General features: G+C 40.7%; 1 protein-coding gene across 13 annotated transcripts in view; it reads right to left on the bottom strand.

The window, feature by feature from the left end:
* Tbce (tubulin folding cofactor E) overlaps positions 1–15,713 on the bottom strand; it is a 45,512-nt gene extending 29,799 nt beyond the window's left edge. For 4 of the 13 annotated variants that reach the window (XR_015640902.1, XR_015640901.1, XM_087591078.1 and 1 more), the window contains exons 1-3: positions 15,638–15,713; positions 9,910–10,337; positions 7,305–7,435 (exon numbers count right to left, since the gene is read on the bottom strand). Coding sequence is in view for 8 of the 13 variants with exons in the window: in XM_087591078.1 (XP_087447204.1) it covers positions 7,305–7,435; positions 9,910–9,965 (187 nt within the window). In the remaining 5 variants the exon portion in view is untranslated. 13 annotated transcript variants of the gene reach the window in all.
* Positions 15,714–16,887: the final 1,174 nt, after the last annotated feature.

Raw genomic sequence — 16,887 nt, 5'->3', positions numbered from 1 at the left:
ATTCCCCTCAGAGAGAATACCTCCTCAGAGCCTCCAAATATAGTCAACAGCTCGCAGCCAAAACAAAGTTCATACTCTAACGGCTGCAACCTTGCTATTTCAAGGTTAGCCTTAATAAAATTCAGGTTCTTTGAAGCTATAATAAAAAAAAAAAATGCTGGTTTCAAAACCATATAGGCAGTCTCCTGTCTAAAATGCCCCAATGCCTTTGAGTTTTTGTAATTTCTAACCTGTGAGTGTGTTTAATAGATCTACAATAAGCTGGGCAGTAGTGGTGCACGCCTTTAATCCCAGTACTTGGGAGAGGCAGGTCTGGTCTATAGAGTAAGTTCCAGGATAGCCAAGGCTGCCCAGAGAAACCCAATTTTGAAACAAACCAAAACAAGATCTACAATATCTAGGCAAGGTAGGTCAAGCCTTGTAAACCTAGCATTTGAGAGGCTGAGGCCGTGAGTTTTAAGACCAGCCTAGGCTTCAGAGCTGAGACTTATCTAAAGACAAACAAGCATTTCCAGGAAGAAATAAAGGGGTAAAAAATAAAGATCAAAAGCCACCAACAAAAGATGAGAAGCAAAACATTAGAAGTGTGGGGTCCCACATAGGCCTCAACTCTCTTTTTGGATACTAGAACTCTCTAGGTTCATTAGGAGCCAACAAAAGTCTGTGAGGAGCCTGAGTAGGAAGAGGGGCACATTGCACTCAGTACCACTTACAGCTCACAGTACCTGTGTCTGGGGTCAAACCTGGCTTGTTTCTCTCTAAGCTGTTAGGCAGAGAACCTAGATGGTTCTATCTGGCTGCCTAGGGATCTGTTTCTACCAGGAAACTGGCATATCCTAAATAATAAAACAACCATTCTCAAAGTGTGGCCAGGTGTGATGGTGCACTTTGTAATCTCAGCATTCAAAAGTCTGAGGCAGGACACCAAGGATCTGAGATCAGCCTGGCTGCACAGTGCAAACTTGTCTCAAAAACAAAACCACAGCCTTTAATAGCAGCACTTAGGAGGTAGAGGAAAATGGATCTCTGAGTTTGAGGTCAATCTAGACTACAAAATGAGTTCCAAGATAGCCAGGCCTATACAAAGAAACCCTGCCTCAAGAAAGAAGAAAAAAAATCCATATAGATGTTCTTTGTCTTAGTGATAGTTTCTTTTTTTATTTATTTATTTTTAAAGATTTATTTATTTATTATATATGAGTACACTGTAGCTGTCTTCAGACACACCAGAAGAGGGCATCAGATTTCATTACAGATGGTTGTGAGCCACCATGTGGTTGCTGGGAATTGAACTCAGGACCTCTGGAAGAGCAGTCAGTGCTCTTAACCGCTGAGTCATCTCTCCAGCCCCTTAGTCATAGTTTCTTTTTCTTTTCTTTTCTTTCTTTCTTTTTTTTTTTTTTTTTCCCGGAGCTGGGGACCAAACCCAGGGCCTTGCGCTTGCTAGACAAGCACTCTACCACTGAGCTAAATCCCCAACCCCTTTTGTCATAGTTTCTACTTCTGCACAAACATCATGACCAAGAAGCAAGTTGGGGAGGAAAGGGTTTATTCAGCTTACACTTCCACATTGCTGTTCATCACCAAATGAAATCAGGGCTGGAACTCAAGCCAAGTCAGAAAGCAGGAGCTGATGCAGAGGCCATGGAGGGATCTTACTTACTGGCTTGCTTCCCCTGGCTTGCTCAGCTTGCTTTCTTATAGAATCCAGGACTACCAGCCCAGGGATGGAACCATCCACAATGGGCTGGGTCCTCCCGCCTTGATCACTAGCTGAGAAAATGCCTTACAGCTGGGTCTCATAGAGGCATTTCCTCAACTGAAATTCCTTTCTTCGTGATACTTCAGCTTGTGTCAAACTGACACAAAAAAAAACCAGCCAGTACATTCTTTATCTGGGATACTAAGAAATCCATATCTAAAAATCAATTAAAAATTCTGATGGTGGGCTGGGGAGATGGCTCAGGGGTTAACAGACCACTCTTCCAGAGGTTCTGAGTTCAATTCCCAGCAACCACATGGTGGCTCACAATCATCTGTAATGGGATCTGACGCCCTCTTCTGGTGTGTGTGAACACAGTGACAGTACACTCATATAAATAAAATAAATAAAAAAATTCTGATGGTGAAAAATAGAAAAAAAAAGAATTTTGATAGTATAATGAGCAGATTAAAATATCAGCAATTTGGAAGGACCATTTTAGAGAGTGGACTAACCCAAAGGTTTTTTTTTTTTTTTTTTTTTTTTAGTTAACAAGGATGACTGATTTTAAAGAACTCTCTTGGGGTGGCAAGAAGGTTCATCATGTAAAGGCACCTATGGCTAAGCCTGATGACCTGAGTTCGATACTCAAGACTCACAAACTGGAAAGGGAGTAGTAGTAACCCCTGCAGTTTGTCCTCTGATTGCTACATGTGTGGCATATGCATGCATGTATGCATGCTTGTATGTATGTATGTATGTATGTATGTATGTATGTATGTATGCACGCACAGACACACACACACACACACACACACACACACACACACACACACACAAAATGTACAGAGGTGGAGAAGTGAAAAAATTTTAAGATGTAGTTAAAGAAAGAACAAACTTTACCAATCTAACACTATGCCTCAAAATTTAAGGGTAGATCATCATTCCTGCTTTAGAGATGTGCATGGAGTTTTAGGGTGAAATGCCAATGCTACATAATCTAAAATGACCACCACAAAATGAGAAGACAAAATGTTAAGCTCTGTTATTACTGTTTTCTTTTTCGCAGGCTGAAGACTTTCGTTATACATACAAAAAGCACCTATCACGTCTTGAAATCTTTATTTCTAGGAATGAATCCTCCAAAACCATCCCTGACCATTGTAAAGATCCATAAACAACGACCACAAGTATCTATTTGCAAAACATTAGGATTGTCCTGCTCTTCTTTTAATGTTTTGGATACACTAACTTAAGCTGGGTGTGGGTACATGCTCTCCATGCCTAGACCTCTAGGCAGGATGAGGCATTCAAGGCTATCCGCAGTCACTGAACAAGTTTGAAGAAAGACTGGTGGGCTACAGAAATCCTTGCCTCAAAAACCAACCAACCAACCAAGAAGACAAACTTGAGCTACATAGCAAGAATTTGCCTCAAAAAACTAGACATGGTGGTTCATGCCTTCCATCCCAGCACTTTAATCCTAGAAAGAGGCAGGCCCACTTCTGTGAGTTTAATGCAGGCTTGATCTATATAGGGAGTTCCAAGTAGCAAGGGCTACAGAGTGGAAGGGAAGGGTGGGTTAAAAGCATTGGGTTAAGAGCATTGAGAAGACATGGTTTCAATTACCATCACCCACATGGTGGGTGGCTCATAGGTTCTCTGTAATTCTATTCCAGAGCCTCTGAGATATCCAACATACACGCAATATACCAATGTACATGCAGACAAAACATCCATACACATAAAATGAATAAATGATTTTTTTTAAATAAGAGTGACTGTTAAGAGGACCCAGAACTAATCTCCAACGCCCACATGGTATCTACCAATCACCTGTAAGTCCATTTCTGTTCTATGGAAGCTTTAAGGCTTAGCACTTGGTTTCACTATTAATAAACAGAACTAATTGACATAGAGGAAAGTACTTGACATGCAAACATTATTTTTTAAATCTATCTTCTCACAAATAATCCCAATCATGCTGCTAGTGCAATGACTCACTGAGAGGTGCTGAGTTCAGACAAACATCCACACCAAATAGCTTATGGAAGCCAGCAACTCCAGCTCTAGAACATCAGACGCCTTCTGGCCTCACATGCACATATCCACCACACTTAAACATACATATACACAATTAGAAGAAATAAATCTTTTTAGCTGGATGGTGGTGGTGCACACCTTTAGTTCCAGCACTCCTGAGGCAGAGGCAGGTAAATCTCTATGAGTTGGAGGCCAGCCTGGTCTACAAGAGCAAGTTCCAGGACAGCCAAGGCTAGACTTAGAAATCCTGTCTCAAAACACCAAAATATAAAAAAATTAAAAATAAAAACCAAATCAATCCCCCCTCCAAAAAAACCTTTAAAAACAACAATAATCTCAGTCAGACTAGGGGGAATATTTCTCTTATACCTGTTTAAAGACTTCCATGGTGACTTCCACACAGGCACAGTAACATCTGTCTAGTTTAGGGTAAATAAACTCAGGTCTTATGCATGCTGGGGCAAGTGTTACACCCAAGCCCTGAAAGCTTCCTAAACACCAACTACTGGGCCCAGTCTAGTGTCAGTCAGTGGATATGTGGGCAGGCCGAGAATCCGCATTTAACCAGGAATCACAAGATGGTGATGCTGCTCAGAAGCCACACCGAGAGCTTCAGATCCAAGTTCATCTAAACCGCCCTGAATCTGCTCAGACGAGTTCCAAATACATAGAAAATACTCAATTACTTGTTGATTCACTTAGGCTTATGAGGCAGTTTACTACATTGTTACCATAAAGGAAAAAAAATAGCAATCAAATGTTCAAAATGAGGGGTGGGGCACGGTGACAGACACTTATACTCGCAAGCACTTATAAGACTGATATACGAGGATCCCTTGAGTTCATGAGTTTAAGGCTAGACTGAGCAATATAGGAAGACCTTGTCCCATTAAGAATAAAAAGAAGGGCAGAAAAAGAGAATGGCTAAATAAATTACATAGTATACTAAATGGATAACCGTTAGGAAAACCCAGAACTAGAAAAGAGAAGAAAAAAGACAAACATAAGAGGAAAGGAGGATGTTCCTGTAACAACAACAACATCAACATCACCTTCCTCCTCCTCAACATCGTCATTGAGAGAGGGTCTCACTATGTATCCTTGGCTGCCCTGGAACATGCTATATTGGCCAGGCTGGTCTCACACTCACAGAGCTCTGTACAGGGTTAGTGAGGTAGGGCTAATATGACCAAAGTACACTGTTTAGATGTTCGAAGACACCACAATACATTCGTTATGTTATATGATTAGTACATATTAATAAAAAGGTTAAAAAAGGAAAACCCAGTAAAATAATGTTACAGGCCAGGCACATTCATTTAATCACAGGAAGCAGAAACAGACAGAGCTCTCTGAGACTCTCTCTCGATATGGATGATGGTGGTGACGGAGGTGATGACGATGTTACAGGAACAGAGTAATTAAATGAAGAAAGATAATAGATAGGTCTGTGTATATCTGAGCCACACTACGGTGATGCCTGAAGAATGGTGAAGGCCATCAGAAAGGAAGAGCAGACCCTGCCTGTCTTTGAAGGCCTCTAAAGCGAGAAGGACTCAAATGCTCTTATCACCATTTTCCCACAGGGATCCAGTTTTATCCTGGACACATTCTTGCTGCTTTGGAGATCAGTAGCTTCACCAAAGAACCTACTTCCTAGATATGGAAGCTGGGGAGAATAATGAGATCAAAGGGCTAGAAGACTCAATGCCTATGCGTGCCCATTCTGGTTGGTGACTAAAGACCTCCCTACCGTGTTTCTTACATAAAGACGAAACAATCTTATTTTATTTATTTATTTTTGGTTCTTTTTTTTTTTTTTTCGGAGCTGGGGACCGAACCCAGGGCCTTGCGCTTCCTAGGCAACAACAACAACAATCTTATTTTAAATCTATTTCCTGAAACCCTTCTTCTTTCCTTCCTTTTATTTTATTTTTTTAGACAGGATCTAGCCCAGACTGGACTAGCACTTACTTGGTAGTCTATACAGGTCTTAAAACTTATCAATTCTCTTGCTGTAGCCTTCTGAGAACCTGCACTACAGCCACAAATCACTGTATCTGGCTAGAAATGATAAATTTCACCAATTTCTGAGATCTTTTGAGATCCAGAGAGTTAGGTTAGTTCCTAGCTTTCTCCACTACGTCTTTACAAGTGAAATCTTTTCAATTCTGCTTAGCTTGTTGCCACTTAAACCTAGTTCTTTCCAGTATTAATAAACTTAATTGTACTTTTTCTTGTCCTATTCTCCTCAGAGGTATAGGATAAGCCTGGACTTAAATAAAAAGAAAGAAAATCCATTTTAGTTGAGGTTTAAGAGCCTGCAGTATTAGATAGGTACAATCTGCCACCTTGACATACGAAATCATTAATTTACTATTCACCACAGTTTATACAATGTACATATACATGTGTATTGTTTCCTATAAATCTACAAAATATGAGCAATGCACAAGGTTCTATTTGGCCAGAATGCAATTACATTATTCACATTTATATAACGTAAGTATACACCCACACATATATACACATACACATACACGTGAGGAGAAGCATTCACATGCTTTTGGTTACAAAGCATGATGCTTCACACTCAAGAGTGCCACTGATACTACAACATGAGTACTTGCTAATACAAGAGAGATTATGATGAAGACTGTTGGTTTACATGAGCAATTCTGGGCTCAAGTAAAGATTTTTTTGAATCACAGACACAAAGTTTTATTTACATCAACACAGTATTAAATGCATGTGCGTATGGATTAATGGCAAAGTAATATCAAAAGGTCACTTGGTTTTTGAGTTGAGAATCATGAAAATTCAAGGCTGTTGGTTGTTTGACGTTTGTTCAGAAGATATTTCAATGTTGACTTAGTATTAAAAATACTACAAAATCGGGGCTGGAGAGATGGCTCAGCGGTTAAGAGCACCCGACTGCTCTTCCAGAGGTCATGAGTTCAATTCCCAGCAACCACATGGTGGCTCACAACCATCTGTAAAGAGATCTGATGCCCTCTTCTGGTGTATCTGAAGACAGCTACAGTGTACTTATATATAATAAATAAATAAATCTTTAAAAAAAAAAAAAAAAATACTACAAAATCAAGTGGCATAAAGTTTAAAAAGTTGTACATCTCATATACATATACAGTGCAATGACCCCAAATAAAACTATGTGTCTGCAAGCTGGTTGACACATTCCTCAAAACTGATTTTTTATTTTATATATTTCTTTATTAGAGACAGGGTCTCACTGCTGTTCCAGCTGGTTTAGAATTTGCCATGTAAAAAAGGCTGGCTTAGAACTCAGAAATCCGGGGGTTGGGGATTTAGCTCAGTGGTAGAGCGCTTGCCTAGCAAGCGCAAGGCCCCAGCTCCGAAAAAAAAGAAAAGGAAAAAAAAAAAAAAAAAAAAAAAAAAAGAACTCAGAAATCCACCTGCCTCTGCTTCAGAGTGCTGGAACTGAAGGCATGTGTTGCCACACCCAGATCAAAATTGGTATGATAACACACTACTAAGACATTTACATGGAAGTGACGGAAAGATCTGCATAGCTTACCTGCCACAGGAGGAACAGCACCACAAAAGCGCACTGTTGCGTATTCTCCGTTAACTTCAACTCTTCTACCAATGACATCTAATGGCAAGATGTCACTCATTCTAAGATAGCAGGAATTCAAAATAGGAGACCTAGGGAGGAAAACATGAAAAAGTGACAAGAACTTAATTAGCAAAAATCATAGTCTAGGTTGGCCTCAAGCTCTTGAACTATATATAGCAAATCCTCCTGCCTCCGTTGCTCAAGTGCTGGGATAACAGATCTTAGTCACCACACACAGCCAAAGTTTCCTACAGGGGCTCAAGAAAATGGCTTACTATGTAAGGCACCTGTTATGCACACACGAGGACCTGGGTTTAGATCCCCAGAAAAAGCTAAATGTGACAGACAGTATACACCTACAATTTCAGAGTTGGGAGACAAAAGGATTCTTGTGGCTTTACTAGCTAACCAGTTTTGCCAACTGGTGTGTTCCATGTTTAGTGGTCATCCCTGTCTCAAAAAGCAAGATGGAGAGTGATAGAATAAGAAAGAGTAGACCTCTGGCCCTCATGGGTACACACATGAACGTACACACGCATGCATGCACGCACACCCCCCCCCCCCCCCGTGCGTGTATACATACTAAAGAACAATGGGCCTGGAGATCTAGCTGAGTTGGTTTGTGCTTGCCTAGCATCCACAAAGCAGAGTGGCTCATGCCTTAATCCTAGTAGTCAGAAGCCAGCCTGAGATACACAAGGCCCTAGCTCAGGAAAAGAGTAACAAAAAAATGAATAACTCAAAAATTTAGGTATATTATGGTTAATATCTCTGTTTTTGCTTTTTTCTTAAAGACATGTAACCCAGCCCAAACTGGCCTCAATCTCACCATGCAATTAGGGAGGGGTATCGAGACTATGACATCTGTCACTATGCCCAGCTTATTCTGGAGGCAAGATCTCCTGTATAAGCTAGCCTTGAATTCCTGATCCTCTTGCCCCAGCTTCCAAAATGCTGGAATTACAAACGAGTGCCACATGCTTGGCTTGGTTATGACTTCTTTCAAAGTTTGGTCTTTTGGACATAAGCACTGAGGTATCTGCACTCCTGAGGTACATGTCTGGATATACCAGTAGCAGTGCAGGTAGTTCATAGAGTGAAAGAGGGGCAGGGACCAGAAGGATGAGGATTTTATTAAGATAAACACTAGAATCAACATTTGGGAGAATAATTAGTTAAAAATGGTCAAACAGAAAATAAGGATCCTTGTTAGAGCCCAAAAACCCAAAACAACCCAAGCAGGCACAAAGCAAGATCTCCCAGTCAGGGGCAACAGTACAGTTTAGGGAGCTGACTGCATCCTTAAAATGTTCATCTTCGGGGCTGGGGATTTAGCTCAGTGGTAGAGCGCTTATCTAGGAAGCGCAAGGCCCTGGGTTCAGTCCCCAGCTCCGAAAAAAAGAACCCAAAAAAATAAAAAAAAAAAAATGTTCATCTTCGTAAGGATTTAAGGGGATGACAAAACATATTGTACTCAGGCTGTTATTGGTTGATCAGGACCACAGACTCCAGAGCTGAACTGTGACCCCGACCCAGAATATCACAGAATGTTTAAACCCGAAATCCATAAATATCTGTGCCAAGTTACAGTGACATTTTCGCACCAATCAGGATTTAGGGATATCCTGTTGGTTAGGTTATCCAACTGTAGCGGGGCATTAATGTTAGCATTAATGTCGCAACTTGCCAAATAGGAAGTCAGTTACCCGTGTACATGTCTCTTTCTGCCAAACAGGGTATCAGTTACCCGGGAAAGTCTTGGGAATTTAAACTTTATTTGACCCCTATCCAAAATGGAAGTTTTATTCAACATGGCTTCAGTTTGGTTCCTTGAACTCGGTCAGTTTGCTGGGCTCTGCCTTGGGTAGGTCAGTGGTACTCTAAGGTATTGCAACCTCTAAGATAAACACCTGGGCGATAATGGAATTTTCAGCAATGAAAAGCAAAAGAAATCATCACAGGCCCAACACATGGGGTTCCGAAGTGAGAGCAGCTTGGACAAGCTGAGGAGACTGAGCTGCGAGTAGGAATCAGACTAGGTTAGCTATGTTTTAGGAAACATAGGTACACTGGCCAAGGCAGAGTCCTGCTCATAATAAGATTGTGCCCTGAAGCAAAGTTCTTGTCCCTGAGTAAGATGTCAGTAGAACTCCATTCCTAGACGTCCACAAACTGGAGAGCAAGGAGTTATCTTGCCAGAAACTCACATTTTTGTTATTAGTTTAGGATTGCTGACCAAAGGAAATATGCACTCAATTTTTTGATAGCTAATATCAGATGCACTTTTATAATGGTTGTTCCAATATATTGTACTATCAGGAGAATATGAGATACGAGCCCTTGTATCCTAACAATTTTGCCTACAAAGAACATCCTCAACTTTTACCAGTGTATGCATTTTGTTTTGATGTTTATGGTGGGGATCAAATCCAGGACCTGAGGTATGCAGGTGCTCTAGGGCTGAGTAAGCTCTGTAAACCATGTATTTTATCCAGTTATAACAGAAGATGGGCATCTGATCAGATTTCCTTTTTTCTGAACTATCCACTTACATCTTGCTCACCTTTCCTTTTGTTTTAGCAGGTTTTTATTGTTGAGTGTGTGTGTTTGTGCACACATGCGTGTATGTGTGTATTTGAGATAGGGTCAGTAGGACAGCTCAGGCTGGCCTTGAACTCATTTTGTAGCTGATGATGACTTTGAACTTCTGATCTTCCTGCTATCACCTTGCCAGTGCTGAAATCAGACCTGTGCAGACTTATGTGGTACCAGAGATGGATTCCAGGGTTTTGTACATGCTAGGCGAACTCTGCATCTACTGAACCACATCCTTAAGCTCCGTTGTTTGCTTCTCAGATGAGATCTTACTGTGTTGCCCAAGCTCGCCTTGAACTCGCAACTCTCTTGCTTCAGCTTCCCAAGTCACTGAAAACTTTATATACCATCATACTCTGTTGTTTCCTGTTGTTCCTGGTGAAGTGACCATAGTTCCTTAAAACAATTTGCAAAGAATTAAAAACATGGAGTCAAGAGCTATCTCTACAATATGTTTATAACTGAATTATTCATTAACAGCCCAAAGATGAGGGAAAAAATATCTAAGTGCTGATTAAAATAAAGAATACACCAAAAAGTATTATTCAACCTTAAGGACAGACACCAAATGATCCTTCTTCTGTGCAGTATCTAGGCCTGTAAAATGCACAAAGACAGCTGGATGTGGTAGTGAATGCTTCTAACTCTGAACTTGGGAGTGGATCTCTGCTACTTTGAGGTCAGCCTGGTGAACACTACAAGTTCCAGGCCAGCTATGGCTACATAGTAAGAACCTGTCCTTTTTTTTTTTTTTTTTTTAAGATTCATTTATTTATTTTTATATGAGTACACTATAGCCATCCACGGACACACCAGAAAAGGGAATTGGATTCCCATTATAGATGGTTATGAGCCACCATGTGGTTGCTGGAAATTGAACTCAGGACCTCTGGAAGAGCAGTCAGTGCTCTTAACCACTGAGCCATCTCTCCAGCCCCCTCCCCCCCTTTTTTTTAGAACCTGTCTTAAAAAATTTCTCTTTGTTTGTTATTTTTCCCTGACAGAAAGTATAATGGTAGATACCATGATTTTCCAGGAAAGGATAACCAGAAGCAGCTATTTAGAATAACAGTTTCAGTTCTATAAGACACAAAGTTCTGGAGTTGGAGAGAAGTGCTGGTTACAGTGTAAATATACTTACTACTACTAACTTTATACACTTAAAAATTACAAAGACAGTAAATTTTCTGCAACATATATTTTTCAATTTAAAAAGTAATCTCAGCCAGCAGTCTTGGCACATTAATCCTAGCACTTGAGAAGCAAAAGCAGGCAGACCTCTACAGGGGCCAGCCTGGTCTACAGAGCTAGTTCTAGGATAGCCAGAGAAACCCTGTCTGGAAAAACAAGGGGGTGGGAGGCAGTAATTTCAGGGCCAGTGAAATGTCTCAGCAAATAAGGGCTCTTAACACCTACCCCGAGTTTAATCCCTAGGACTCACATTGTAGAAAGGGATACCCTACTCCTGCAAGTTGTCCTCAGATCTTCACACATACTCCTTGTCATACCTCCCACTCCCACATATATAAATAAAAAAGAAAATGGAACTGCTCATGTCACATGTTTGGAGCCCTGGGTTTTGATCCTTAGCCCTACAAAAATCAAGTGTGGTAGTATCCTCTGGTAATCTCAGAGCTCAGAAGTGGAGTCAGAAGGATCAGGAATTCAAGGTCTACTTTAACTACATGAGTTTGAGGTTGGCTTGGGCTATAACAAATCATATATAAATAAATAAATAAATAAATGTCAAATCATGAGGCTTTCATTTTCTTGCAGTCCCTATTTACTTTCTAAATAATACTCATTTCACATATTCAATATGTCTATCATGTTTTTAATTATACCTCCGATATGTATTTTCAGTAAAATACTAAGATAGGGAAATGTCATCTGATCCTTGAAGTGCTAAATTTAAATATATATTCTACTAAAAAAGTATAATAAGTTGACTTCAACAAATTTCAAAGAAAAACAGCAGAAAACAGTTCTAACCAATAACTTTATTGTTAAGACATTCACATCTTGGGGTTGGGGATTTAGCTCAGTGGTAGAGCGCTTGCCTAGCAAACGCAAGACCCTGGGTTCGGTCCCCAGCTCCGAAAAAAAAAAAAAAAAAGAAAGAAAAAAAAAGACATTCACATCTTATATTAAAAAAAAATCTAATTGCTGAGATGATCCAGAAAGCTTGCTGAAATCAGCAACTTAAAGGTTAAAAGAAATATTGCTCACAGGATAAAAATTCTAAATAGATTTGAATAAAGAATATACAGTAAAATTATAAGTTAATTGTTATAAGAAAAATAAAATAGTGTATCCTTTAAACAAGTGGCTGGAGAAAAGTGAAATGAGAAAAAGAATTAAAAAAAAAAATCCAACATCCCCAAAAAGGCAAGTACTAAGTGATTGGCTGAAGAGTTGATACAGCAGACAAAGTACTTGCCATGCACTCTTGAACACAAGATTTTGGATTCCCAGAGCCCATCTAAGTGCTAGGTTTGTGTGGCTGCCACTCATAATCCCAGTATCTTGGGAGGCAGAGAACAGATCCTTATAGCAAGCCAGCTAGCATTAACAGGAATTTGTGAGCTCCAGGTTCAGCAAGAAATACTGTACTGCCTCAATAAATAAAATCTAAGAGCTCAAGGAACATACCCAACATCAGCTTCATGCCTCCACATACACACATGTACTCGTGCATCTGCATCACAAATATGCCCCATCCTGTGTGCGTAAACATGCATATACTCACACAAATAAAGTATAAAGTCTTAGGTAGAAGTTGTAGGTCACTGGCAGACACTGTAAACATGTAGATGATGGTAGAAAAGCCTAAATACCTTCAGTTCACAATTAAAGCTATTACTAAAAGCCAGACACTTTTCTAGGTACTAAGGGCAGAGTAGGAAAATATTTGCCTTCTGGAAGCATCTATTCTTGTGGTGAGAAAAACAATAAACCAGATAACCGGGTACATCACATGAAAGGGATAAACACAAGGACAAGAAGCACAGTGGCTCTGTTAAAGATGGAAGAAAGTTGGCCAAAAAAGGTAGAATTTCAGGGGTTGGGGATTTAGCAGGGGTTGGGGATTTAGCTCAGTGGTAGAGCGCTTGCCTAGCAAGCGCAAGGCCCTGGGTTCAGTCCCCAGCTCCAAAAAAAAAAAGGTAGAATTCCAAAATGCAGAGAGAAGTAAGAGATCAAACTACATGAACATACAGAAGACCATTCAGGCAAACAAACAAACAAACAAACAAACAAAAAACCACACACACACACACACACACACACACACACACACACACACACACACACACAGCAATGCTGATTATCTTAGAAGTTAAAATGTGTTTGAGGGCAGAAAATGGAGCAATAAAAAAGGGATAATTAGCAAGGGACAGATCAAGGATGATGCAGGGCCAGGTCATTTAGGACTCTGGGGGTGACTTGAAAGACTTGCCTGCGGAGTGAAACATCAAAGGAATCTTAGAAAGATCCCTGTAGATTCTGTGATGCTAACTGACAAGAAGAAAAAACTGACTAGTAACTAGGGAACAGTAATCTTATGAGAGATGCTGCCATTTTTTAAACAGGTGAATGTTGAGAAAGGGCTTAAAGATCTGGACATATTTTGACTATCAGAGAATTAGCTGATATGAACAAATAAAAATGCTGAGTCATAATGACTCCAAAGATTTGGCCTGAACAAATGTCTCAGTAGACAATTGATAAATATAATAAACCAGTAAGTCACAGGCAAATTCTTTCCAGACCCACAGGTCTATAATCTCAGCTACTCTGGGGCTGAGGTAGAAGAATCAAATATTAAAGGTCAGCACAGATAATACCCTACCAGGACTGGGGGTGTAGTTTAGTGGTAAAGCACTAACCTAGTATAAGGGAGGCCCTGGAACAAAAAAGAAAGAAAGAAAAGAAAAAAGAAAAAGAATAAGAGGAGGAAGAGGAGAAGGAATCAGAGGAGGAGGAGGAAGAAGAGGAGAAAACTAATAATTCTCTTTAGGGGAGTAATGGGAACATCAATATCAAAAGAAGCCAACTTCTAGAGAATCTAATTCCTTTGCATTGACCCAATTATGAACAAATAAAAGTCCTCTTCATGGAACAACACAGAATACCACATTCTTTCTCAATGATGCTCTGAAAATCAATCTGATTTATAAATGAGAGGGATGAGGGTAGGGATACCGATTCAGAACTCCTGCAGCATAAACAAGGAGGAAATGGTCTGGCATGACTGACTCCTGTGATTTCAAGGCCACTGTGGAAGAAGGTTCTGTTCTCTACATCAGGGCAGATTTGTATCAGTAACTTAACCTTCTGAATATTTTTATAGATCCTAATAAAAATTATAATTTATAAAATTGTCTGCACTGGGGTGTGGTAGCCCATATCTTTAGTCCCAGAACTCTAGAGGCAGAGGTGGGAAGTTCTCTGTGAGTCTCAGGCCATCTTGGTCTATGCACTGAGCTTCAAAACAGCCAGGACTACATAAAGATGTCTCAAAAACCAAACAAAAACAAACCAAAGTTCCTGGTAGTAAGCTGAATTTACAATAGCACCCATAACATGAGCACATACAAAAATTAAAACTTGCGCTGGAGAGATGGCTCACTGGCTAAGAGAACTAGCTGCTCATCCAGAAACCCAGGTTCAATTCACATGGCAACCCTGGACTATTTGTAACTCCAGTCTCAGGCGATCCAATTCCCTGGATTTCTGGTGCACTGCATACATATGGTGCACATACATACATTATATACATAATACCCATACATATAAAATAAAAATTAATCTTAAAAAAAGAAAAATTAATAAGTAAGGACATAAAAAGACAACAGCAATGGATAGTGGATCTGGCTAACTTTCACATCAGGCAAGAGAGCAGTCTTGTCATTAGCATTTATAAATCCTGTTGTCTCAATAAGCCTCTTTCTTTGGGGATGGCTAAATCACACCCTAATATTGGATTCAACTACAACTCACAGAACAATCCCCAAATAGCAGTAAACTCTTTGTAAAAAATGTTATTCTGAGGGTGTGGTGACTCACGAATGTAATCTCAGCGCTCCGGAGGTTGAGGCTGGAGGATTGTCACAGGTTCAAAGTCATCCAGGGCTGAAATATGAGCTCTGCATCTGGCAATGAATCCTTGTTTTAAAAATTAAATTAAAGTACTGCCGGGCAGGCTGACTGGTGCATTGGTAGGCTAAAGCAAAGCTAAGGGCTGACGCTAGTTAGAGGCCAGCCTCAGATATTTCCAAAATGGCCTTGGGTTACAGAATGAGACCCTCTCTCAAAAAAGAAAAAAAAAAAAACCCACAAAAACTGAATACTCTCCTCTGCCCTCCCACCGCACTCCACGACCGCTGTCCACTCTGGCAGCATCACCTGAGATCCACGCCCAGACTCGGGGGGGGGGGGAGGTAGGGAGGTAGGGAGGGAGAACGAGAGAGATCGAGAGAGAGAGAGAGAGAGAGAGAGATCGAGAGAGAGAGAGAGAGAGAGAGAGAGAGAGAGAGAGAGAGAGAGGCGCTTGGCGCAGGCGCACTAGTCTTCCGCAGGGTCTGCCCACAACATCTCCCAGCCGATCCGAGAGAAGTCTCGGAGAAGGAATACTGAGGTAACCCAGCCTCATTGGGCAGCTCGCCACCTCAGCTCCACGATCTTACGAAGCTCACCTTCTTTCAGCCGGTCTGTCAGCACCCAGAGGCCCTCACGCACCCTGAGCGTTCGGCTCTAGGCGGAAGTATCCGTAGACCGGAAATCCCGCCTCCGTAGAGGAAGTGACGAGAAACTAGTTTAGCCCACCCAAACCCTAACACCATTGTCTCGAAGTGTTGTTATGGTAAGCACCGGAACTATAACCCTGAAGGACAACGGGACCAACCGAATCTGAGTACGGTAGTTGATCTAGGGCAGCCAAGATGAGAAGTGGAAGTTCATAGCTGGGCGTGGTGGTTCACTCCTGTTAACAGTCAGTACTAGGAAGATTGAGGCAAGATTGAGACCGGATGGGAGGGGCTTCAGCCTTGATGGCAAAGAAAGACCCTATCTCAAAAACAAAAGTGTTTCATGCTTTCGAGTAGTCTATCACCATAGGAAGTTCAGAGTTACAGAGAAAAGTGTAGTGTTAATCCCTCCAGAACTGGAAAGAAAAAGTTAATCAGCTAAGGCATAAGGGAGAACCAGAGTAAACGCAGTGTTTTAAATTGAAGTCACCACTATAACAAGAACTTCCTATGAATCGAGTTTTTTTGGTGGTGTTTTGATTTGATTTTAGATGTTAAAAGCCAGTAACTTTTTATTGAAAACAAATTTAGGATGGTATTACATAAACATGTAGCAATGTGACCTCTCACAGGTTCAGTATACCTGAGGCTGGGCATAAACTTCAGTGGAAGAGTTCTGGCTTTGCCAGATCCAAGTCAGTTTTAACACACATCACCATGAAAACAATAAAAGAGGGCTGTAATTCAACCAAAGAGGAACTGCACAACTTGACTGGGAGACATAATTCATGACAAATCTACTTTATTGCCTAGCAGTGAGAGGGAACCCTGTAGTGAATCTGCTGTCATTGGTTAATGAAAAATAGAATAAGCTTCCAGAACCTTTCCTGTTTGAAATCCTATCAGCTCTTTCTTACCTGGAGGATCTAAGCTACTAGGGTCATGTGGCAATTCTCTAATAGAAATATAGAACTTCGGATAAGAGATATTTTTTTCAAGGACAACATTTCATGAAGGTGGTGCTGCTGATTGTTTTGAGACAAAGTCTTGTGTAATCTAGGCTTGCCTCAAAACTTGCCAAAGTCAAGATTGGTCTTGAACTACTGAATATCTTGCCTCCATCCACCAAGTGCTAAAATCACAGGCTTGGACTGCCATGCCAGTATGTCCACATTTAATTCAACTTCATGCTTTTCAAG

The sequence above is a fragment of the Rattus norvegicus genome, chromosome 17 (genome assembly GCF_021556685.1).
Source record: "Rattus norvegicus strain SHRSP/BbbUtx chromosome 17, alternate assembly SHRSP_T2T, whole genome shotgun sequence".
NCBI classification, from domain to species: domain Eukaryota; kingdom Metazoa; phylum Chordata; class Mammalia; order Rodentia; family Muridae; genus Rattus; species Rattus norvegicus.
This window is presented reverse-complemented; position numbering and strand designations above follow the sequence as displayed.